General features: G+C 52.3%; 1 protein-coding gene across 1 annotated transcript; it reads right to left on the bottom strand.

Moving 5' to 3' along the window:
• Positions 1-8,984: 8,984 nt before the first annotated feature.
• On the bottom strand, positions 8,985-13,608 carry Fgf3 (fibroblast growth factor 3). The gene is made up of 3 exons (XM_075974936.1): positions 13,389-13,608; positions 11,489-11,592; positions 8,985-9,532 (listed from the first exon to the last, which is right to left on the bottom strand). The coding sequence occupies exons 1-3, from the start codon at positions 13,606-13,608 to the stop codon at positions 9,119-9,121; spliced, it is 738 nt and encodes a 245-aa protein (XP_075831051.1). The 3' UTR covers positions 8,985-9,118.
• Positions 13,609-24,498: the final 10,890 nt, after the last annotated feature.

Raw genomic sequence — 24,498 nt, 5'->3', positions numbered from 1 at the left:
GTGAGTCAAAAGTTTTGTACTTAAGGCCGGGCGATGGTGGCGCACGCCTTTAATCCCAGCACTCGGGAGGCAGAGGCAGGCGGATCTCTGTGAGTTTGAGACCAGCCTGGTCTACAAGAGCGAGTTCCAGGACAGGCTCCAAAGCCACAGAGAAACCCTGCCTCGAAAAACCAAAAAAAAAAAAAAAAAGTTTTGTACTTAATTTACTTTCTATCCTAACTTGTATTACTATCTTTTTATATCTTAAAACATTTTTTAGATAAACAACTTAATCTTTTATGTCTCCAAATCTTGTATACTTAATACCTCTTTTGTGAGTTTCTTTTCTGAATTTGGTAACAAGGAAAACTGTAACTGTAACAATCTAGTTTTTGACCCATCCAAAACTAGAGAAGGATACAATATTACCTGAGCAAACAGGAAGTGAAGAGTAAATAACTTTCAAAACTATAGAAACAACAGAAACAGCATCTTTAGGGCTTCCTGAGAAAACTGGGATAATGGTCAAGTCCTGGGAGAACTAGCTGTATTTTTTTGGTTAGTCTCTGTGTGATGGGAAAGTGTATAACTTATCTGAAGTCTTGGCTGTAGTAGTCTGTGAGGCTGGATCATCTCAGCTAGCAGCTTTGAAGTTGTTCTGGATGCAGAATTTTGAGGAAACTGCAACAGAAGCATTCTGAGAGGCCGAATCACCTGGGCTACTTGTCTTCATTGGTGTCTGGTTCTTTTTTTCCTGAAAACACACAACTTTTAAAGGTAACATACACATATCTACATTAATACAGTATGGAATGTATGGTGATTTTTTTTGTTCTATGTTTGCGCAGGTAAAATGCATCTGTCAACTTTATAATTCCTTTTGAACTGTATAACCCAACTATAATATAAATCTCTGTTCATGCCATATGAAAAGATGACATCTAACAGTAAATCATGAGGACTCTGAAACCAACAAGATTTATCATGTCTCATCCAGTCTCAGAGCTGTGCCCATGTAAAGAGATCAGCATATATGTCGTTTGTCCTGTAGTCTTCCTTGGATTTTTAGTTCATGTCTGTAGCCAAGATTTTTAGGAGGTCTCCCCCAATCAAATCTGATCTTCATTAATCTTGAAGAGAACTGTAACTTTTTGTTTCCTTTGGAAATAAAGTCATAAGCTCTCCCCCAGTGCAATATATATTTTGATTTTCATTTTGAAGTTAAGACATTTTTTTTTGTTTGTTTTTTGTTTTTCGAGACAGGGTTTCTCTGTGGCTTTGAAGCCTGTCCTGGAACTAGCTCTGTAGACCAGACTGGTCTCGAACTCACAGAGATCTGCCTGTCTCTGCCTCCCGAGTGCTGGGATTAAAGGCGTGCGCCACCATTGCCCGGCTGAAGTTAAGACATTTTAAAAATATATAAGTTGATTTGATTTAGCAGTTTTCATAGTTCAGTGTCTCTCAGCAAATTTTTTTGTACATTAGCATTTTAAAAATTCAAAGACAACAAAGTACCGTTCAGGATCTATACACCATGTGTATTTCCCACCTTTATGTGGTTTATTTTTTTTTATGTTACTTTACTCTTTAAGACTTTTTTTTTTCTTTTTCAAATTAAGTTTTTATCTGGGCATCAGATGTCACTATAGAAGGTTGTGAGCCACCATGTGGTTGCTGGGAATTGAACTCAGGACCTCTGGAAGAGCAGCCAGTGCTCTTAACCTCTGAGCCATCTCTCCAGCCCAAACATATTTACACTTTATTTTTAATTAATTATTTATTTATTATATATACAGTGTTCTGTCTGTCTGCATGCTTGCTGCCAGAAGAGGGCACCAGATCTCATTACAGATGGCTGTGAGCCACCATGTGGTTGCTGGGAATTGAAGAGCAGTCAGTGCTCTTAACCTCTGAGCCATCTCTCCAGCCCCTACATTATTATTTTTAAATTGTTCATTTTGTATGTGTATGTGTGACTGTCTTCACTTGTTTTTTGTTTTTTTTTTTTTTTTGCTTTTTTTGTTTTTGTTTTTTACTGTGTCTAAGTTTTCTTGGTCTAGACCACTTTACTGTCACTGAGACAAACCAAATGGCTAGGCCAGCTGCCAAGCGACTCTGGCGGCCGTCTCCACCCTCTCAGTTCCCTGAGAGCTTAGCCTCATGCAGACAGGTTCACCGCCCCAACTCTGGGAAGCTGCTGTGAGCACAGGCATTTACACCTAGCACATTAGCAGCCCAAGTGCTCTGCTGCACAGCAGGGTCTCTTAAGAGCCCTGCCTCTGTACACGGAGCCTATCTGAGAGACTGCTTTCTTAGCCCTATGTGGCTATTCATGCCTCATCTTGGGCATCACATGTAGCAAGTCTTTTTCTGTCCAACTCTATCTACATGTATGTATATGTGTATATATATATATATAGCCAGTTCTATCTACATAGCAAGTTACAGACCATCCAGGGCTACATAGTGAGATCCTGTCTTAAAAAACAAACAGCCGGGCTGGGTGGTGGTGGTGCACGTCTTTAATCCCAGCACTTGGGAGGCAGAGACAGGCGGATCTCTGTGAGTTCGAGGTCTGCCTGGTCTACAAGAACTAGTTCCAGGATAGGCTCCAAAAAGCTACAGAGAAACCCTGTCTAAAAAGAAAACAAACAAACAAACAGCCAGGCAGTGGTGGTACACGCCTTTCATCCCAGCACTTGGGAGGCAGACACAGGCAGATCTCAGTGAATTCGAGGCCAAAGTGAGTTTCAGGACAGCCAGGACTACACAGAGAAACCCGGTCTCGAAAAACAAAACAAAACAAAACAAAAATGTAAGTCAAGAAACAAACAAAAAAAAAGGAGGGGCTGAAGAGATGGTTATTGGTTAAGAGCACTTTAAAATAATAGATAAATAAATAATAAAATAGAAATAAAATAGGGGGTCCTGGCTAGGAAGGTCACCAGGCATTACTAGGCAATCCAGGACCCTGGCATTATATCCAGACCATCTGGGGAGGAGAGCCTTGCTAGGGGGTCTGTATTTGAGAACCACAGTTGGCTGGTTGGTTTGAGATAGACTTTGATTTGAGTCCAGTCGGACCCAACTTACCACCACCCCACCCCACCTCCGCCTCAACCTTCTGAGTCTTGGGATGATAGGCCTGTATCACTGTGCCTGACTAGACCCCTGGTTTAAATCCAGGGTACTAGACAGGAAACTGCCATGTGAGCCAGCAGGGTCTAGAGCCCAGGTGGGCCTGACCACAGCCCTCCCCTCCCCCATCCTGGGCAAACAGTTTCTTCTCTCTGAGCCTCAGCTCCTCTTCTGTCACATGGGGGAAACTGAGGCAGTCAGTCATCATGGCATGGCATGGAAAACGTTTCCAGCCCCACTGTTCTTCCAAGCTCATCGGCCACCTCCTACCTTGTGGCAAGAGTGGACCCCTACAGTATCCCTGACCCGGGTTCCTGTCTACTGGTCCTGCTCTTGTGGATGCGCCATCTTGTGTCATCCTGAGCCTGCTGGGATAGCCTAGCACAACCCACCCAGGTAGCCATTCCTGCAAAGATCCTATAAGAATCCCCACCTGGAACCAGTGGACTCCCAACCCCCAGTCAGTCCACACCTGAGATCCTTTCCTGAGATCACTGCCACCTGCTGGCGGGTAGTGGTACTGTATGGGTTGGGCCTGACCCTACAGTTTATCACGGGAAGACCTGGGAGCATGAGGGCTCACCCCTGTTATTCCAACACTCTGGAGGTGGAGGTGGCCAGTAGCCAAAAGTGCCAGACCAGCCTGGGTTAGAGGCCCAACATCAGGTTCCCATTAAAACAACCTGCACCTTCCCCTTGTCTGAGGTGTGGCCTCGATGAATCTGTGTTCAGCACATTGCCCTGACACTAACGCCCTCTTTCTAAAACACTTTCTTCACCTGGAGAGGGTCCCACCCACGTACAGTCTCCTGATTCCCTGTTGTGAGCTGGGACACTTGCTGGTGTCTGTGTGGACCTGCACTTTGTCTCCTGCGAAGTTCTGGAGCAATCTCAGAATTCCACACAGCTCTGGTTTGTTTGTTGTTTGTTTTTCTTTCTTGCTTTGCTTTGAGTCAGGCTCTTTCTACACAGCCCTGGCTGTCCTGGACCTCACTGTGTAGACCAGGCTGGCCTTGAACTCACAGAGGTCCCCCTGTCTCTGCCTCCTGACTATTGGGATTAAAGGTGTGTACTACCCACTCCCAGCTCAGCTCTGGAGTTTTAAGAGCTGCAGTCTCTGACCACTGGGATCCACGGCCTAGTCTCCTGCTCCACACCAGGCAGGTGGCAGGACAGGCCTTGGAGTTCTCATATCTTGGCACCAGCCCCAGTCCGTCCTTCACTGACTGTGTGGCCCCAAGAAAACCACTTGCCGTCTCTGGGAAGATTTTCTCGTCAGTGACAGCAGCAGCAAGTCTATGCCACCTTCATGCCCACCATTCATGTTCAAACGTCTAGCTCATGTCTCAAGTTCCAGGCATGGGGCTACAGCCTGGAAGTTCCAGGGCTATCAGTAGTTAAACAGCCCAGTGCCTCCCCTTGGTGGGCAACTGGCAGAGGATGATCACAAGTAAATAATTAGAGAAAGAAATTTGCAAGGCTCTCTGGGAAAAATGCTACGGCAGGAGTGGCCATGGGAAGATACTCTCAGAAGCGATTGTTGAGAAGGGACCAACCTGGGGACAAGCAGAGTGTAGAGAGCCCTCGGCATGTGCAAAGGAGCTTGGGAACAAACAGTGTGGCTGGAGTGGTGAAGCTGAGCAAGAGCCAGGGATCATAAGGCAAGGGTGAGAGGGCAGGGGCCAAAGAGGTGCTGGGGAGAAGAGGTGGCCTTGTTGAAAGCCCTAGAACGCAGCCCGATTGAAGTGCGCCCCCCCCACTTCTCCTCTCCTCCTCCTTCTCTCTCTCTCTCTCTCCCCTCTCCCCTCCTCCAGCTCCCTCTGTGTGTGTCTGTATGTGGTGTATGCATTTATGTGTGTGTGTTTGCCCGTGAGTGCACACGTGTGTGTATGTATGTGGTGTATACATTTATGTGTGTGTGTGCTTGCCTGTGAGTGCACACACTGAACCCAGCTGTAGACTTCAGCACCTCCATCATTCCTCCAGCTCCCTCTGTGTGTGTCTGTATGTGGTGTATGCATTTATGTGAGTGTGTGTGTTTGTCTGTGAGCACACACGGAGCCCAGCCGCAGACTCCAGCGCCTCCCTCTGTGGTCATTCTCCACTCTTTATTTTTTCCCAGATTAAGAGAGGTTCGCTCTATTTAGCCTTGGTAGGTCTGGAACTCTCTGCATAGGCTGGGCTAGCCTCAAACTCACAACTCACAACTCACGGAGATCCTACAGCCTCTGCCTTCTGAGATCCACCTTAATTTTTGACACAGGTTCTCTTTGAACCTAGAGTTGAGTTCACTGATTCAGCCAGGCTGTTCAGCCAGACCCGGAGACCCTCCTGTCAGACTCCTTAGCACAGAATTGGGCTTACAGGTGGGCATCACAGTGCTGTTCTTTTATATTGGCATTGGGATTCAAACTCAGGTCTTTAACCTTGTACAGCAAGCACTTTACTCTCTGAGTCATCTCCCCAGCTCCTCCCCTCCTTTCCTTTCTTTCTTAGGTCTCGTGGAGCCCAGGCTGACCTCAGATTCACTCTGTAGCTGAGGATGACCTTGAACTTCTGATCTCCTCCCCTACCCCTCCATCTCTTGAATACTGGTTCTCAGTGGTACACCAGCACACCCAATTTATGTGGTGTTGAGGATGGGATCCGGCATTGCTCCACCTGTGATCGGCAAACATTCTGCCCCCTGAACCATATCAGCAGTGCTGCCCAGCCACTTCTGGAAGCAACGCTGCAGTCAGTCATGGCCCCCCCACATCACAGCGCTTCAGTTGTCCGCCCGGTGGCCCTCTGGTGGACAGTTTAGCAACTTTTAGCCATCCCTGCATATATCTGAAGAACTTTCTCCTCTCCCTAGACTGCAGTTTTTGTCCCCATCCAAGACATTCCCTACCCTCTCCTGACTCCTGGCAGCTTCATCACACTTGGTTTTTGTAGAGCTGACATCCTGACCATGTGGCCCGGAACCCATTTATGTCACTCAGCATTGAGCCTTCTTTTAGAGTTTTCTTCTTTTTTTCAGGCAGAGTAATATTCCACACGCATCTGGCTGCAGTTTTTCTGTTGGAGGGGGGATGGAAACTGGTTGCGCCCCCTAGGGGCCTCAGTGAGAGATGCTGCTGTGAGTCCAACTGTTTCAACCTGGGCCAAGCCCTGCTCTCCCTCGTTTGTCCCAGAAAGCTGCTAGGACTATTCTGGGTCCAGCTCTGTGTTCCCAGAGTCACCGCCACGGCTCTCATGACAGTTGCACCGTTCATTCCTGACGGGTGTTTGACCCCCCTGGGAAAATCTCCAAGGAGACCTTTCATGGAGCCTGAGTTCCCTGCAGAGAGTGGGTGCGGGCAGAAGGAATGGGCTCTTCTTACCCCCACCTCACCCCCACCACTCTTCTTCTGGAGCTCTGACCTATTCCAGTTCCCCCGTGTGGAAGGAAACAACTTTCTGACATGCCCCTGCTACCCCTAGGCTGAGGCCTGACTCCCAGGAGTTGGGGTGACTTTGAACCTGGGAGCTGGTCTGTCCCCTCTCTGTATTCATCGGTATGGGGTCTTCTTCCTCTTAGAGTCACCCAAGGCCAGACAGCCAGGCCTGGTACTACTGTGCTGGGGAAGCCGAAACAAATGTCACAGCAGCATTGGGGTTCAATGGCCTGTCTGGCATGTTCTAAACCTCAGATCCCATCCCTAGCACCCCAAAACACAAACAGTCACCCAGCACCACACATACACACACACACACACACACACACACACGCACAAACACAACTAACCAACCAACCAACCAACCAAACAAAAAACCCAGAAACAAACAAAATATCACCAACCTGGTGGGGGCTTAAACAGCAGAAATGTATTACATCACAGGTCAAAGGCCGGAAGTTCAAGGGCACGGGAGTGGGTGAGGCTAGCTCCTTCTAAGGGTTCAAGGCTCTCTTGCAGTGCCCCCCCCCCCCAGCTACTGGAGCTTTGGCGACTTCCAGCCACTTAGCTGTGGAAGCTTCACCCTGACTCAGTCCCCAGGTCCACACAGAATCTCACCAGCGGGATGCTCTCCCCCACGGGTCTTCTTCGGGTGTGCCCCCTATTCCCATTCCAGCTATGGCCAGATCTCTCCATCCGGACCCTAATGGCTTGGGCTGGCACCTTCCCTGAGCCTGGATGGCCTCCCTGTAAGGACCACGTATCTGGTACCCAGTACCACCCCTCTTAGAAAAGGCTGTGTTGTGTCAACTGGGGTCAAGTGACCAAGATATGAACTGAGCAGGACGTAAATGTACTCCTGCCTCCCTCCTAGCCCAGGCCTGGTGTGAAGCCACTGACCTCCCAAAGGGCTGGGGACAACCCCTGAGAAGGCAGTCAACTGCAGAAGTAGCCCAGACTCCTGTCGGGGGTCAGATTTAAATAGTAGCTAACAGACACTTCCCCATCCTCCCAGCCCTCCCCAGGGCTGATGAGGTGCCTGGCTCATGCTGGGAAAAGTGAACCCCCATTATCACTGTCACCATGTCATCCTGGATGCCAGTTCAGGGAACAGGTCTGGGGACTGGGGCTGCGTCTGCCTATACCGATGCCGGGGGCAGCTCCGTAACAAGGATTCCCTCAGAAAGATGCAGAGCTGAGCCTGTGGAGAGCCCAGAGCCCTGGAGGTGGGCAGCAAGAACAGGAAGGAAGGGACCTCCGCCTGAAGTGCTTCACCTGCTGAAACCGTCCTTCTAGGGAAGGATGCTTCATCTCCATGGCCATCCTGACTGGGTTCACAATCACCTAGGAGACACACCTCTGTGCTTGTCTGTTAGGGTTTCCAGGGAGCTTTGACTGAGGAGAGACCCACCCTGAATGTGTGTGGCAGGGGCACCATCCCATGGGCTGGGATCCCAGACTGAATAAAAAGGAGAAAGTGAGCTGAGCACCAGCGTTCTTCTCTCTCTATCCCCTGACTGTGGATGCCATGTGACCAGCTTCCTCAGGTCCAGTTGTCATGGCTTCCCCACCAATAGACTGTACCCCCAAACCATGTGCCTAAAAAGTAAAAGAGCCAGGCACTACACTCATCTCTCTCTCTCTCTCTGCTGAGCCCCAGCATCCCCTTCTCGCTTCCTGTTCCGTGGAGATGTGAGCAGGCTACTGCACGCTCCTGCTGCCGCAGCCTCCATCCACCCTCATCACCACACTTTCCCCTCACCGTGAGGGACTGTGTTCTTCAGACTGTGAGCCACAGTAAATCCACTTTCCCTTAGGAAGCTTCTTGTCAAGCATTTGGGCACATCGATGAGGAAATCACCACAAGGGAAAGAGCATTCTAAAACAGAGCAGGTCTCTATTCTTCTCTCGATCCACACACACTCGGGAACACACCTCACACACACAGAGGCCAGGAAGTCAGAAGTCCAGGTCAGTTTGTGTGCATGCCTCGTACACACATAGCCTCTTGGGAATACAGCAACACTCTCCTGCACACCCTTGTGGATATTTACAAACATGAGAACTCACAAACACAGGCACATGCATGCGGGTAGCACCTCAGCCCTTTCTCTGCACACAGCCTGCCTGACACAGTGCAGTGAAGCCTGCAGACTGCTGCCTGCCCTCCCCCCGTAGAATGTCTCAGTCTGAGTCTTGAGGTATCCTCAGCCTGAATCCTAGCTGTTAAATAGCCAGACAGAGTGACATATTTAATGTTTGAATCATAGCCCCTTCCAGTGTCCACTGCCTCGGGTTGCCAGGGCCGTCTTTCTGCCTCTGGCTGGGCTCCAACAGCAAATCACCCCTGCAACAAAAGCTCCCTCCCATGTAATCCCACGTACATCTTGAACTTCGAGTCTTTCAGGGGTTTGACTCATGCCCCTCGGTGGCTGGCACTTGCTCTCCGAAAGCCACCAAGGACAAGCAAGTTCTAGGTCCCCCAAGCAGCCAACCCAGTGACAAGGGTGGGGAGACCAGGCCTCCAAGATGATGCTGGGTGCCTGCGGGGGTTGACCTCAGAAAGTTCTCAGGGTGGCCACTTAGGCCACAGCCAGTTCACCTGTCTCCAGATGGGCGCCTGGAACGACCCCAGGAGAAAAGGGTTCCATCTTGCCATGGTCTCCTGGGCTCTGCTTCTTCTGCCGCCACTGTCTGGGTTGGCTGCCCTCTCCTGCAGCTCGTGGCTGGCCATTCTGCAGTAGCCGCACCAGCTCATGGTCTTTGTGGCCCAGCACTCGGGGTAGGAAGAGGGAGGACTTCTGTGTGCGGCGGGTCTTGAAGCCCCGGCGTGGCCGACCCTTGCCATTTACAGACACGTACCAAGGTCTCTGGGCACCAGGCTGCCGCCGAGTCCCTGGCCCACTGGGCCCTGTGCGATACAGGCGGGAGGCATAAGTATTGTAGCCCAGCTCATGGATCCGCTCCACGAACTCACACTCTGCATTGTAGTGCTCCTGTCAGACAGAGGCCACAGATAACAGCCATGGAGGCCATGATGTCAACACCTCCCCAATGCCTCCCTGTCTCCTGAAGCTGCCTGGACCATCTGTCCATGCCTGCCCAAAGTCTATGCAGCCTGGCCAGCCTACCTTTCCCAAGACTGTGCCCTGCTCCAAGTAACTAGCCCTCCTATGAGGACAAAGGGAAGTTCTCTCTTTTTGCTGTAGGCTGGCACTGGGTTCAGCGCTTGGCATGTGCTAGATAGAGTATGATGGAGGTGGATGAATGGGTGTGTTAGTGAGTGGATGGATAGGTGGATGGATGCGTGGTGGATGAGGGAATAAGTGTATACGGATGGATGATGGGCTGAGTGGTTAGGTAGGTCGATGATAGATGTCTGGGTGGATAGATGGTTGGGTGGATGGGATGGGTACATAGGTAGAAGAATGGATGAGTGGATGGATAGCTGGCTGAGTGGATGCATGGATGGATGGATGGATAACAGACAATGAACAGACAGGCTGGAGGACAGAGAAGCTACAGGGCAGTCATCCAACCCCAAGGTTGTTGCAGCTCCAAGTGGGAAGGGACGAGGCCAGTGTGACAAGGTGCTGCTTCTGGGATTGGGTGGCAGGAGGTAAGGAGAGGTGCGTGTTGAAGATATCAACTCAAGGAGCACACCTGAGGACCTGGAGATGGATGGTTATGGGGCTAAGGGAGGAGGAGGCCCAGCAAGGCTCCTGATTGGCTGAGCTGGAACCAGTGTCACCTGAGACCACTAGCTGGGCTGAAGAGAGCACCGAGTTTCACTGTGCTGGGGGGGAGGATTTGCCTTTTGCCAGCTCTCCTATCCCTGAGCGTTCTGGGCTACTGTGATCTATAACTCAGGGAGGTGGGATGGACTGTGGGGTTGTCACTGGCCCATGGTGGCAGTGCATGGGCAGCCACGCTGGGCACGCAGGAAGCCAGGCACAAGCCTGCAGGAAGAAACCTTATAGGCCAACAGTCAGGTCAAAGAGGCTGGGCCTTATATAGGCCCAGGTCTGTCTGTAAGTTTGTGAGATCATCCCTGATGTGTTCTCTGGAAAGTTCTACTCCAGCCAGCCAGCAGGACCCCTGACTTCACCATCCCCTGCTCGCCCGAAACCAGGAGACCACAGCCGTGGTCCCACCCCACTATGCTCTTTTCTGTGGGCAGAAAGATATAAACTGTCACTGAGGACACCTGAGACCTCACCTCATGGCAGAGTTTCTGTGGGAGGGCCAGGTTCACATGTAAAGTCAGCTGGGTTCGCTCACACTAGAGTGGGACAGGACGCAGGGTCCGAGAGGTGGGGAAATCACCAGCCCAGCTTTGCAGCAGCTGGGACCCATCACTCAGCCAAGGGTGTGTGTCCATCAGGAGTGTGGAGGAGGTACCGGAGCTCCTGCTTCCAGGTGGCACCAAGGCCATGTGCATGGAGGCTGATTCAGCTAGGCTGGCCAGGGAGCCCGGGAACGTCCTGTCTCCTCCACTCTAGTGCTCGGGTGACACCACTTTGGCCAGTTTTGATACATGGGTGCCGAGGACTCACTCCAGCACTAAGCTGACAACCATTTCTGCATCCCTTCCCCTCCTGAGCCAGACAGCTCTTGCCTTCCCACCCTGAGAACAGGCCAAGCACCCATCTTCCTCCTTCCACAGACGCAGGGCAGATTTGCCCTGATCTCTCCCCCCTCAACTGCACAATTATCTTGGGTTATTCACTCTCATGGAGGTCTGGAACCTTGCTGCCATGTTTCCTATCTCCACCATTGTAACTCAGAGAGAGACTGACTTCAGACAGGTTGGGTGGGCACTCCGAAGCGGGGGGACCTGGACCAGCTTGAGTCTGGAAGCCAGGCATTCTACTGCTCATGTTCCTTCTGGCCCCCAACCAGATGCTCAAGCCAGATGGCTATTACACCTGCCCACTAGGGATGGGACTCACCGAAGCATACAGCCGTCCTCTCTTGTTCATGGCCAGGTACCGCCCAGAGAAGAGCCCTTTGATGGCCACCACGCCCACTTCCACCGCAGTAATCTCCAGGATGCCTGGAAAGAGTCAGGAAGGTTCAGTCACCTGCCCCACCTGAGCAGAACCTCAGCCTGCACTAACTCCCATGGGCTTAGGAAGCTGGGACAGAAGGGCAGCCATGACGCCAAGCAGGTCATGGTGGAGGGGTTGGAAGTCCTAGTAGGAAGAAAGCATTAGACAGTAGGCGAAGAAAAGGACATTCAGCCACTGTGCCCAAGACATTAATCCTAACCCCAGGAGAAGACACAGTGGGGGTGTTCTGCCCCATCGGGCATCTTGGGTGTAACACAGATCAATTCAGTTTGTATTGGGTGCCCCCTTGTGAACCGGCTTGTTCTAGAAAGCTGAGGCTGAGGACAAGTGATTTGTCCAAGGTCACACATAGTGGTTGGGCGATCCAAACCCTGGGGAAGAGAGGAGCCCTAGAAGAGGAGGTGTCTGAGACTCCTGGGGGAGCCAGGGCTTAATGCAGCCCAGCCAGAGAGTTATCCACACTGTCAGGCAATGGATCCAATCATGGGTGCAGAAAGGTAGCCTGGGGCAGAAGAGCCTAGGTGCAGAGGGAAGGTGACCGGGGCTCACCCAGGCCCAAGAGTAGGTATAAAAGTTAATGGTCCCCCAGCTCAGATGGCTGAGTAGCCGCCAAGACTACCCATCTCAGTTCGGTCGGACCCATATGGTGGAAGTAGAGAACCGACTCCGGCAAGTGCTTCAATGATCTACATACACATCGTGGCACACAAAATAAATAAAATATAAAACCAACCAAACAAAAACCCTCCAGGTGCCTTTCCTGTGAACAGGATAGTGCTTTTGGGAGGGGAGGGCAATGTCCCCTGGGATAGTGGTTTGAGGATTAACTCCCTTTCCAGGGAGCGCATCTCTGATGCCCGCCCGTCTGGGCCCTAACATAGTCCAGATAACCAGGACCAATTGGGTCCTACCCTAAACACGGTTTGGAAGGGTGCAAGGGACTACCTTTAGAGCTTGCGCCAGATGAGCACACCCCCCACCATGGGAAGACTGTAAAGGTGCCTCTCTTCTGCATCTGGAGCCCGCCCGGACGGAGCAACTGGGGAGGGGGTGCTCGTGAGGAGCCCAGCGCTCCAGGCCGGGTCGGGGCTGGTCCCCAGGACGCCCCCGCGGGGCTGCGGCTTTGAAGGAGGAAGCTGCGGTTCCTACAGCCGCCCTCGCCCCCCACTCGGCTTCCTGAGCCCCGGGCGCGGTGAGTTCTGCACGACCTCCCTCCCACGCGGCGCGCAACACTCCGGGCCGAGCTCGGTTCGCGTGTACTGCACCCACGGAGCCAAATCCTGCAGTGCTTGGGAATTGGCGCTAGGTATCATCTAGCCGCGGGACGTTTAGGTGCGTGCCGGCTGCATACAAAATACGCGGGGACGGCTTTCTGTCCTGTCGCGTGCTCTCCTACAGAGCGCAGGACATGGGATAAGCCCGTCGCCGGACTCCTAGTCGCGAAAACCAAGCTCTGCCCAGGGGAGTGTCCTTGGCGCACCGGCTGAGAGCAAAGAGGACAGAAGGGACTGGTCATGCGCCCCGGGGTCGTCAAAACAATAAAGAGGGCGATAACTCCTTATCCAGCGGCTTTTCACTGAGAAATACAAACCTGTCAGAATCATGCTCGCCTCCCGCGCAGCCCCTGGGGGAGCGGGAAGGGCAGGGCATGTCGATGGGATCTGTAGCTGGGACCGAGGCTTAGTCTTCGATAGGACTTCAGCTCTGCTCCCACCTGGGACGCCGCGACAGGGGGCCGAGCCCGCCCGTCCCTCCCGCCCACCTCTGGCCGGACACTCACTGTAGGCGCTGTTCTCCAGGCTGCCGTTCACGCGGCCGCTGGGGTGCAGCTGGAGGTGGTACTTGGTGGCGCAGTAGAGCTTGCGGCGCCGGGGCGCCCCGCCGAGGTGCTCGTAGACGCCCCCACGGCCGCCCGCATCGCGCCGCAACCGTGTCCCGGGCCCCGTAGCGGGCCAGCCGGGTTCCAGCAAGCTAAGCAGCAGAAGCCAGATCAGGCCCATCCCGGCATCGCGCCCGCCCGCGGCGGCGGCTGCGCCAGCGCGGGGCTCACGGAAGGAGCGGCGCTGGGAGCACACGCCCGCGCGCCAGGCTGTGTGGACTGTGGCTGGGAGGGAGAGAGAGGGAGAGGAAGACCGGGAAGAGGTGGGGGACAGGGGAGGGAGGAAGAAAAAGAGGGAGGGGAGACAAGGATAGATGGGGAGAAAGGGGAGATGGAGAAAAGGACGTGTGGAGAGAGGGAAAGAAGGATGGAGAGAAGATGCGGAGAAAGGGAGAGGGAGGTGGAGAGAAAAGACTTTGAATTTTCACCCAGGAATGGGGGAATGTTCCCTTGCCGCACACAGCTCCGAAGAAAGGGCGCTCGGCAACAAAAGGCGGCCGTGGTCCCCGGCGGGGCGCGGGGCTCAGGCCCAGCGTCGCCTGCTCACAGCGCCCCGGCCAGCGCCGTCGGGCAGCCGCTCCTCCGCTGCGCGCCCTGCGCACCCCCTCCCGCTTCTGAAAGGTCCCCGCCCCGCCCCCAGACCAATTATGCCTCGGAAAATTATAGAGCGAGGCCTAAAGGCAGCCGCCCCAGGCCCTGCCACCCCCTCCCGCCTTACATCAATCCTGGGTGCACAATGGGACTGCGGATGACTGATGTCTGCGCAAACAACTTGCGGGGAAGTCTAGCTGACAAACGCTCATGAAAGGCGGCGCCTAATCGAGAGCGATTGCGGAGGGCGGCGCGTGGGGAACCCGGGGTTGGGTCTGTGCAGGTCGCGGCTTCTCACATGAGCCGCTGAGCTGTCCTTAGCTGCCGTGTCTTGTGGCCCAACGGCCCAGGGTCACTTTGTCCTGTAACTCCCTAACTGACTGAAAGGCACCAAGTGAAGTTTACACACCTTGAGCAGGAGTGGTCTATCCCAACGGTGGTCCAGAGAGCGGACTGCGCAGATAGGAGCAGGGACAATAGAGTCAGAGAGTCCAGGAGCTCTGGAGACGCAGGCAGAGATGGAAATGGGAGTAGGGGAGGCAGGTGGCAAATCCACTAGAAGAGAAAGAGAGATGAGAGGGGTGGAGAAATACCGAGATGCAGAGGAGAGAGAGAGAGAGAGAGAGAGAGAGAGAGAGAGAGAGAGAGAGAGAGAGAGAGAGTGAGTGTCGGGAGAAGATGCCATAAAGGACCCCAGCATACCCTCCTGGCAGGCTGAGTAAGAGTCCAGGCTCAGGGAACAGCTTTCTGGTCCCTGGGCTCTTGACTTCAGTTCCCCATCTGCTAGGGGCCTCAGAGAAAGACTTCCTGAGGTGTTAGAAAAGGTCCCACACCACCTCTGTGGCCTGTGCTTCCAGAGCTCCTCCAGCCAGCAACGAACCTCACATAGGCGTTTTCTGCTGAGTTAGCTGGAGGGTCCAGTGGCCTGGGTCACAGCATTGCCTCCTAAGTTGATCCTGAGCTCCAGGAAGAGTCAGGTGGGATGCCCTGGACAATGTGAGATGCTGAGAAATGTTGGGGGGGGACTCCCTGATACAGAGCTGTTAATAGCACACACTGGGGCATTATCAACCCTGAGACCTTATATACAGGACAGCGGGTCCTCAATGAGCTCTCTCCAGCATCCTGAGTACACATGTCCCCAGTGATCTCGCAACACCTCTGTCCTGGCTCAGGTCTGGAGGGTCTCTGCCCCAGGGCCGGCTCCTGAGAACTCTTGAGCAGTCTAAAGACTGAGCCACAGAATTGCTAAAGCCCTGGAGTCAGCATTGAATAGAACCTGCTTTACAGGGAGCAGGGACAGCTGTCAGGACAGATGGGTGGACAGGGCAATTTGCCCTGTGTCTTGATAACCAGCACTGGGCTGGTCACATGCTGGCTGCCCAAGCTCCTAAGATGTCCCAGAAGAATCAGGAGGACATCTCCTCCCTAAATGCCTCTAGCACAGCTCCTGGAGCCAGCTACTGCTCTGTGTCAGGACAAGAGCAGCCTTGAAGCCAGGTGTGCCGGCACAGGCCTGCCAGCTCAGCACTGGAGATGTGGAAGCAGGTGATGCTGGACTTCCTTGCTGGCCGCAACCACAAAGCAGATTTGACGTCAGCCTCAGCTTGGAGACCTTGTCTTAAAAACAAACAAACAAACAAACAAACAAAACAAAGCTAAGAAAAGGTCTGTAGAGCTGTTCATTGGTTAAAAGCACTGACGGGTCTTACAAAAGACCTGGGTTCAGTTTCCAGCAACCACATGGTGGCTCTCAAATGTCTATAACACCATCTTCTGGCCTCTGAGGACATCAGGCATCTCTTATATCTGGTACAAATATTTACAGGCAGTCAAAAAAGCCACCACCACCAACAACACCCATACACATAAAAATAAATAAATCTTAAACACATTCACACAACACACACATACATACAAAGAGGGAAGGAGAGAGAGAGAGAGAGTAAGGGAGGGTCTGGGGGGACTGGTGTGAAGTTTTCCTTTGTTGGTGTCTGGGAGGAGCCAGAGGAATCCCATTGGACAGCCTGGACTCAGAGCCTTCCTCCTGCTCCATGCCTGGACCTCAGGTTCCCTGTTGGGTGTGTCCTTCAGTGTGTCTTCCTCTGGTCAGCCCCTGCACTGTAATTCTCTAAATACACTGCTGAAGTGTATGAATGGGCTTGCCTCTCCTTGACACATTGACTGGCCCATACAGAGTAACTCTCTGAGACTTTGACATCCTCCGTATGTGAAATTCTAAGGCCAGATCAGAAGCTCAGTGGAGCAACCCCTACCAAGACTCCTGCCACTGCTACCATCAGTGACCAGATCGTGGCACCACCATAGGGACCTCAGGTGCCTTTGAGAATAAAGGACTTCAGTGGCCCAGTAGGTGATCTGGCCCAGGCCCTCTCTGTGGTCCTGGCTGACTTTGGCCTGTTCCTCAGTTGTCCCTAAGGCACCCACATTCCTGGCCCAGGGTCTTCCTCTAGGCCCTATGCAAGGGTTCCTGGGTCCTTCTACCCACCCTCCACTCTATAGTTGGAAGGAGCTGCCTTCACCCCTACCTCAGACCCCACCCAGGTTCATTCCCGGGATGGAGGCCTTGGTAAAGGTGGGCTTGTACTGCTGGCCACCCCCTGGCCTGCTTCCTACAGCCCTCTCTTGTTCAGTGAGGTTTCCCTGCACCTTTAATCACTGACTTTCTTGGCCTTGGGAGTCCCCAGACCCTCCCTCAGGCTATGGGTGGACCCATGGCTTGGTCTCAAATGCCCCTCTCAGCAGAGGGAGCCTGAGTGTGTGCTGTGCTGGGCTAGAGCTGGACCTCCATTGCAGTCTGCCTGGGCTGGACTGAGGCTCTGACCTCTTACAGAGCAGGGCCTAGCAGAGCTTGCAGGGGGTGGGGGGCATAATATGGTAATGGACACCCTGTTAATTGCTTCCAAATGGCCAATTGCAGCCGTTTGACTAATTGGTCTCTTCCAGGCCCCACTCCCTGGCCTGGACACCCCCAGACCTGGCCCAAGCCTGTCTAACACCGCTTCCAGGGCCTCTGCTCCGGAAGCTCCCTCCTTATCTGATCTATACTTGACCTGGACCTCTGCCTCTAGCCCCTACACCTAGAGAGAGAGCTAGGGAGAGGAGGGCCAGGGACAGTGCCCTTTGATGTCCTTGCCTTCTTGGCCCCAAACTCACTCTATACTCCACCACCAAAAGTGGGGGAAAGAGACCAGCTTGCTTGCTGGGTGCTGACCCGGGGTCACCGTACCCCTGAAATCCTAAAAGTAGGCCACCTTAGCCCTACCAGGTGAGAGGTGAGCTGACTGGCTCAGGAATGCAGAGTTGGGAGATCGGAGTCACCTGTGTGCCTCAGCTGGCAGCATCTTCAGCAGGCGGAGGCTGAGTTAAGTATCCTCAGCATCCTTCAGTTGAGTCTCTGGACCTTTGCTTCTGGTGCTGCATGGGTGGTACCCTAAAGCCCAGGCTCCAGCTCAGTAGAGCCTTCCTGCTTGCTATGAGGAACCAGTCTGGCACTCCCACAGATGCAGTGGGTCATGGTGGGAGATGAAGAAGGACCCTGGACCACACAGGGGTGCAGATGGGCTTTTTCAGCCAGCTCAGGACCATGAATGGCAATGGTGTATCTGCAGATTCTCCCTGATATGGACACACATGGGCAGGTTCCAAGTTCCATTTCTACCCAGAGCCCCGCCCACAGGAGGCAGGATGAATTTTCTCACTTCCTAAGTAGGTAGAGGAACACAAGTTCCTAATAACCAGAGCCTACCCCCAGGCCAATAGGACTCCACCAACTGAGGTGGCAACATAATGAGGGCTCCCTCCACCCCTCTCTCCTGGGTTTTTTTAAACACTGTTTCTCTGTGTAGCTGTCCTGGAACTCATTTGTACACCAGGCTGGCCTTGAACTCACAGAGATCCACCTGCCTCTGCCTTCTGCGTGCTGGGATCAAAGGTATATGCCACTACCACCCAGCTTAGTGTAGGGCTCTTAATACCACGTGTCCCAGGAGCTCTGAGTCCACCTGGGGAAGGGAAGAACACTCCTGCCCCATGGGTACTTGAGCCTGTGTGTGTCCAAGAGCAGTACGGGCTGCTGGATATAGAGAGTACCCTTCTCCAACATGCTTAAGAATCTTGGGGTGGGTGGGTTCTGCTCCAGATGTGGCAATGAGAGTTTGGGCAGCAGGTAGGGGCAAATGGGTGCAAGGTGGTAGCTTACAAGTTTCTGTCAAATTTATTTTTCCTTGTAACTTGTTTGTATTGTTTCAATACCAAAATACTTTATTGAGATAGTTAACTTAAAGTAGACACTTCAATCACTTTAAAAATATTTATTTTTATTTCACATATGAATATATTCCTGCATTTATGTCTGTGTACCATATGTATGAAGTGCACATACATGTACTCTGGAAGTCAGAGAAGGGTGTCAAATGTTCTGGAACTAGAGTTACAGACAGATGGTTAGAGTCACCATGTGGTTGCTGTGACTCAAATCTAAGTCTGCCATAAGAGCAGCCAGTGCTCCTAACCGCTGACTCATCTCTCCAGCCTTTCTCTGCTTTTTTTTTTTTTTTTTTTTTTTTTTTGAGACAGGGTCTCATGTGGCTCAGGTTGGCCTCAAACTCACCACCCAGTCAAGGTTGATCGTGAACTTCTGATCTTCCTGACTGCAGCTGGGATTCGGGTATGCATTACTCTATGCAAGATTTTTTTTTCCCTGAAATTTTTAAAATATTTATTTATTTATTATGGAAGGAGGCAGCAATGGGGGCGTGTATCATGGCTTACATTTGAAGGCCAGAGGACTACTGGGTGTCGGTTCTCTCATTCTGCCACCTGGGTCTTAGTGATTGAACTTGGGCCGTTAAACTTGGCATAAGTGCCTTTCCTGGATGACTGTCTTGTCTGTCCTTTGTTGAGTACTTTTAGTCCCTGGTTGGTTGATTCCTCAGCTACAGAACTCTTGGAAACAGAAGGGCCACCATACTGAAATTCTTTAGACCGGTAGCATTTGAACACCAACCCAGTTGAGATTCTGGCACATGGCTGTGTGAAGTGGTTGTGAGTCCATGTTCCCTTCCAGGCCTCAATTTCCTTACCTGTTAAGTGGAAACAGGCAGCTGGTCTAGGTGGTTCACACCTCTGCTTCTAGCACTTGTAATGTAGAGGCAGGCATCTCTGTGAGTTCAAGGCTAGCCTGGTGTATATTGCAACTTCCAGGCTAGCTAGGGCTACACAGAGGAGGGACCCTGTCTCAAAACAAAACAAAACTCAGAATTGTGGTAAACTGTAAATGACGGTCTTGGGACAGTATGGCCAGTGGGCTGTGGTCCTTGCTGTGAACACATGGAATTAATTCATAGAAGGATCTGGAAGATAATCAAAACAAGGAGATCTCCAGGGTAAGGGTAAAAGAAAATGGTGGGACCTGCTAGGTGTGTTGACACATACCTTTGAGCCCAGTACTCAGGAAGCAGAGGCAGGGGGATCTCCATGAGTCTGAGGCCATCAAGCCCATCAGGTCTACAGAGTGGACCAGTCAGACTGCACTTGAGACCCTGTCTCCAAACAAACCAAGATGGGAGGGAGCTCCACTCTTGGGCCAGAGGGAGAGCTCCCGTGTGCTAGGGAAGCACCCCAGCCTGTGCATGGCTATTGTTACTTCAATAACCAACAAGACAGTCACACACTTCCTGAGCTGTCACTCATGAAGCCCAGATGCACCCAGGGACAGGATTTGGCCCTGGCAACCAGATGTGCTCTCTGGCCCCCCTAGTTAGTATTGCACAGAAATGGATGAGGTACACCAAGAGTTGGGTGTGTGGCCCTTCAGAGTCGGGGACTTGCTTCTGGGAGCAGACACTGAGCCTGGGGCTACCATGCAGATTCTTTCATGCAAATAATTTAGTACAAACAAGAGCAGCCCTTCTAGGGCAGGGGAAGATGGTTCAGTGGGCCATGAGGACCTGAGGACCCGAGTTCAATCCTAAGTAACCCATGTAAAAACTGAGCCCTGGGGAGCTGGAGACAGGAGGATCACTAGGGCTCCCTGGCCAGACAGCCTAGTTACTCAGTTCCAGTAAGAGACCCAGTCTGTAGCCAACAATGAGGACCCTAAGAGAGACATACATGGATCTAATCTATGTGGGAAGTAGAAAAAGACAAGATCTCCTGAGTAAATTGGGAGGATGGGGACCATGGGAGAGGGTTGAAGGGGAGGGGAGAGGAAGTGAAGGGAGCAGAGAAAAATGTAGAGCTCAATAAAATCAATTTAAAAAAAAGAGACCCAGTCTGAAAACAATGTGGGGTTTGGATTGGAGAGGTGACTCAGAGGGAAAAAACATGTACCACTCTTGTCAAAGTCCCGATTTAGGTTTCTAGCATGGACACTGGGTGACTCACAACTGCCTGCCATCTCATCCCCAGGGAGAAGCAAGGTCTCTGGGCTCTAAGGGCACTTGAATTCCCATGAATACACACATGCGCAGATACAGGCAAGATACAGGCACACATGCACATGCATGCACTCATACATGCACACGTGCACACCCCTCTCCTCCGGCTGGATATGCTGGATGCCCAGAGTCCCTTGCTTTGAGGCCACTTCCAAATTCTACAACAAAGCTGACCCTAAGAGATGAATTCAGATCTAATGACTGGAGGGCGGGTGGTTTAAGCAAAGCCCCACTTGACTTCAAGAGGGAACCTGGGGCCACCCAGGACATGGCCGCTTCATTTGTTTGGAGCATGCACAAGGTAGCTAATTGGCTGACATTGTTCTCTGTTGAGTCTCAAATCCTTTGAGCCCTGGATTCTGCGGCAATGGGCTGAACTCAAGAGGGCCCAGGCCAGTCTCCCTACTGGGCTGTTCAGAGGTACCTGTGGCCTTGCTGGGGATAGGCTGTCTGGGAGTCACAATGGCCTTTGCCATCCCGCTTTCACCGCCAGCCCTGTAACTCACAAAGCCTCCCTCCCCAGAGGAGCAGAGCAGGATCGGAAGCCTACCAGCCTTGCTTTGCTCTCCAGGTGGAAAGCAAAGCCATAATCAGAGCCAAACACCCTGACCTTTAACTTCCATGCCATACTTGTTCTCAGGGTGGGGTGGGGTATTCCTTTGGGGTGCAACCCCCCCAACAGCATCCCTGTCAATCTCCCTCCCCTTTTGTCCCTTTGTCCCTACAGCATTTGATCTCACCTGGGAGGAAGGAGTGGCCTCCTGACCTCTACAAATTGGCTGTTAGCCCCCACCCCACCCCCTGCAGCGGCCTTTAACCCTTCCCTCCCCTGCCCTGTTGGGTCTGCACTGAAGCCTGAGGTGCATCACTGCTGGCAGCTGGCAACTGTCTGCCCAAACATTCCTTCGTTGGCACAGCCAGATCACAGGCCTTCCCTGTTCTCCCTTTCCTCCCACGTGAAAAGCATGGGAGACATAGGTTCCAACATGGACTCTCAGCAAAAACAGGAGGGAAGTGCGTGGCTACTAGGAACTGGGCTTTGTCCCCTTGTCTGGTGTCTTATGTCCCCTGAGATGGCAATGTTCCTAGCTGCCTTTTAATGGAGAGTTTATGTCCCCTCGACACTCAGCGGCCTCAGTCACGACACACTCCCATCCCATATTCCTAGATGTATTTTGCTTATGGCTTTTGACTTTCAACTCAGCCTTTCCCAAGTCAAGAGAAAGTCCAAACTGCATAGCTTGACACCCACTTGCTGGTGACAATGCTCGGTCCCAGGGACAGGAACAGTCAAGCACGAGTAGACATCCCCTCAGTCTGTTTCATTCACACAGACATGCGTATTTATTTTAACAGCAACACTGCTGAGGTATAAGGTACCTGTGCCCGCACTGATCAGGTTGCTGTCTTAGACACCCTGTCTCTTCAGCACTCAGCAGCTGCCACCACTGGCCGGCCATTTTATCTATCTATCTATCTATCTATCTATCTATCTATCTATCTATCTATCTATCTATCTTATTATTTTTGTTTTTGAAGGGTTTCGCAGACCCAGGCTGGCCTCATAATCACTGTGTAGCTGAAGACAACCTTGAACACATGATGCCCGTGCCTCTGCTGCTGTTATTATAGGCACCATCGTGCCCTGTGCTGCAGTACTAGCGACCCAACCCAGAGCCAGACAAACCCTGCACCGACTGAGCATAGCCACAGCTCTATGAGAGAGCTGTTTGATCTGCTCTCCCCACTCCCAAGTCCAACATCACCCCTTCCCTCCTGGACCCCAGCTGCTCTCAGTGCCCCTCCCCGCCTTCATGCATTTGCCTGCTCATACAGTTAATACCAGAACTTTTGTGAACCAGACCTTTTTTCTTGAATTAAGGAAAGCGCACATTTCCTTGCCTAGCCCCCCTCTGCTCTCATAATCACCCACAGGTTGCCAGTAGCATGGTGGTGGTGGGCCTGGCCCTTTCCTTAGGCTCCCAGAGTGTTTGTATAGAGTTTCTCAAGGCCCAGGTAGAGCTGACCTGACTTTACCTGAGCTGGACTCTGCAGCCCAGAGTTGATGCTTTCAGGGAGGCTCTTGAGAGACTGCCCGGTTCTAACTGGCCTGACCACATCCCTCAGTGAGCCATCGGGCATATCTTCACTGTCTTCTGGACAGGATTTGGAGTTGCCTGGGAGATGCTCCACGCATGTGAGGGTGTTTCAGGAGAAGTTTAACTGAGGGGGAGGACCCACCCCGAGTGTGAGGGGTGGCATCCGATGGACTGGGGTCCTAGACAGAATCCTAAGGAGAAAGTGAGTTGAGCACCAGTGTTCTCTCCACTTCCTGACTGTGGCTGCCATGTGATTCCCCCACCACGAGGGACTGTGCCCTCAGGGAACCAAATCAAGCCCCAACCCCTCTTCCTTCAGCTGCTCTGTCAGGTGTTTGGGCCTACTGAAGGAGCTCAGCTCACCAGAGATCCTTCCCAGCACAAGCCAGGCAGGCCCTCCATTGGGTCCTAGGCCTATCCTCTCCTTCAAGGGTCTCTGTGTAGCCCCAGCTGGGGGTGAGGCTGGCCTCCCTGACTCAGTGTCTTCTCCCACTTCTTTTTATGTCCACACATAGGGCACTGGGTAGCTCTGGAAGCTTCTCCACCCACAGGCAGATCTTCTCATTGTCCAAGTCGGCTGCTGAGATAAACACTGGCAGAAGCAGCTTGGAGGACGGATGAGTTTCTTCCAGGAAACTATCCCTCAGAGAGGGATGTCAGGATAGGAAGCGGGAGGCAGCCATGTGGAGGAACGCTGCTTGCTGGCTTGTTCTGTGGCTCAAACTCAACCTGTTCTCTTTCTTTTTTTCCTTTTTTTTGTTTGTTTTTTGTTAATTTTTCAAGACTGGGTTCTCCGTGTAGTTCTGGCTGTCCTGGAACTCACTCTGTATACCAGGCTGGCCTTGAACTCAGAGATTCGCCTGCCTCTGCCTCCCAACTGCTGGGATTAAAGGTATGAGCTACCACTGTTCAGCTTCAGCCTGCTTTCTTACACAGCCTGGGCATACCTCCCTAGGCACTGCCTGCAGAGGCTGGGCCTCCCACATCTAGAACAGATTAAGCAGCTCCTCACAGATGTGGCCTTGGGGCAAGCTGATGGAAGCAAACCTCTTCCCAGCTGACCTTAGCGTGTGTCAAGTTGATAGCACTTGACGGAAATAAAACTAACTAGGGCCAGGGTGGGTGGTGGTGCACACCTTTATTCCCAGCACTTGGGAGGCAGAGGCAGGCGGATCTCTGTGAGTTCAAGGCTAGCCTGGTCTACAAAGTGAGTTCTAGGACAGCCAGGGTTGTTACACAAAGAAACTCTGTCTTGAAAAACAAGCAAACAAAAGAACCCGAAAACTCAATTAATGAGAATACCACTTCAATTAACCAATCAAGATGATCCTCCCCCACAGCTGACAAATAAGATTTATTATGATGCCTTCTGTCCGCTTTAGGGCTCCCAGGGTTCCTCATACCTCTGAGGAAGGAAGGTACTGGTGTAATTACTCAGTTCTGTATAAACTCTCTCTGCCCCAGGATGAGACTCCATAGCTGGCTCCTGGGATGGGGAAGTGCCTGGAACCAGAGGCGGTCCTGGTTGGGAAGGGTGCCTTTATCTCTCTCTAGGCCCCGAGTGACAGGCATGGAAAGATGTCTCAGAGAGGGACAGCCTTCCTCTCCACGAGCCTCTAGTATGAGCGCTCTTCGCACACCTGGCTCTTCCTTCCTGCCTCCAATATAGCTTGCTAAGCACCCACTCAGCACCTATCCCTGTCTGGAGTGGCCTGCCCCCTTCAACTCCTCCTAGCTGTGACTAGCTGCCCCCAGTGACTAAGACGGTCAGAGGCCTAGAATTGGCAAGGCCCACGTTATCTAAAAGCCCATTGTGTGCTGTGTTCCCCAAAGCTTCCTCATTGCACACACCCCAGAAGG

This window comes from Microtus pennsylvanicus, chromosome 5 (genome assembly GCF_037038515.1).
Source record: "Microtus pennsylvanicus isolate mMicPen1 chromosome 5, mMicPen1.hap1, whole genome shotgun sequence".
Classification (NCBI taxonomy): domain Eukaryota; kingdom Metazoa; phylum Chordata; class Mammalia; order Rodentia; family Cricetidae; genus Microtus; species Microtus pennsylvanicus.
The sequence above is the reverse complement of the archived record's forward strand: the minus strand, read 5'-3'. Positions and strand labels throughout refer to the sequence as shown.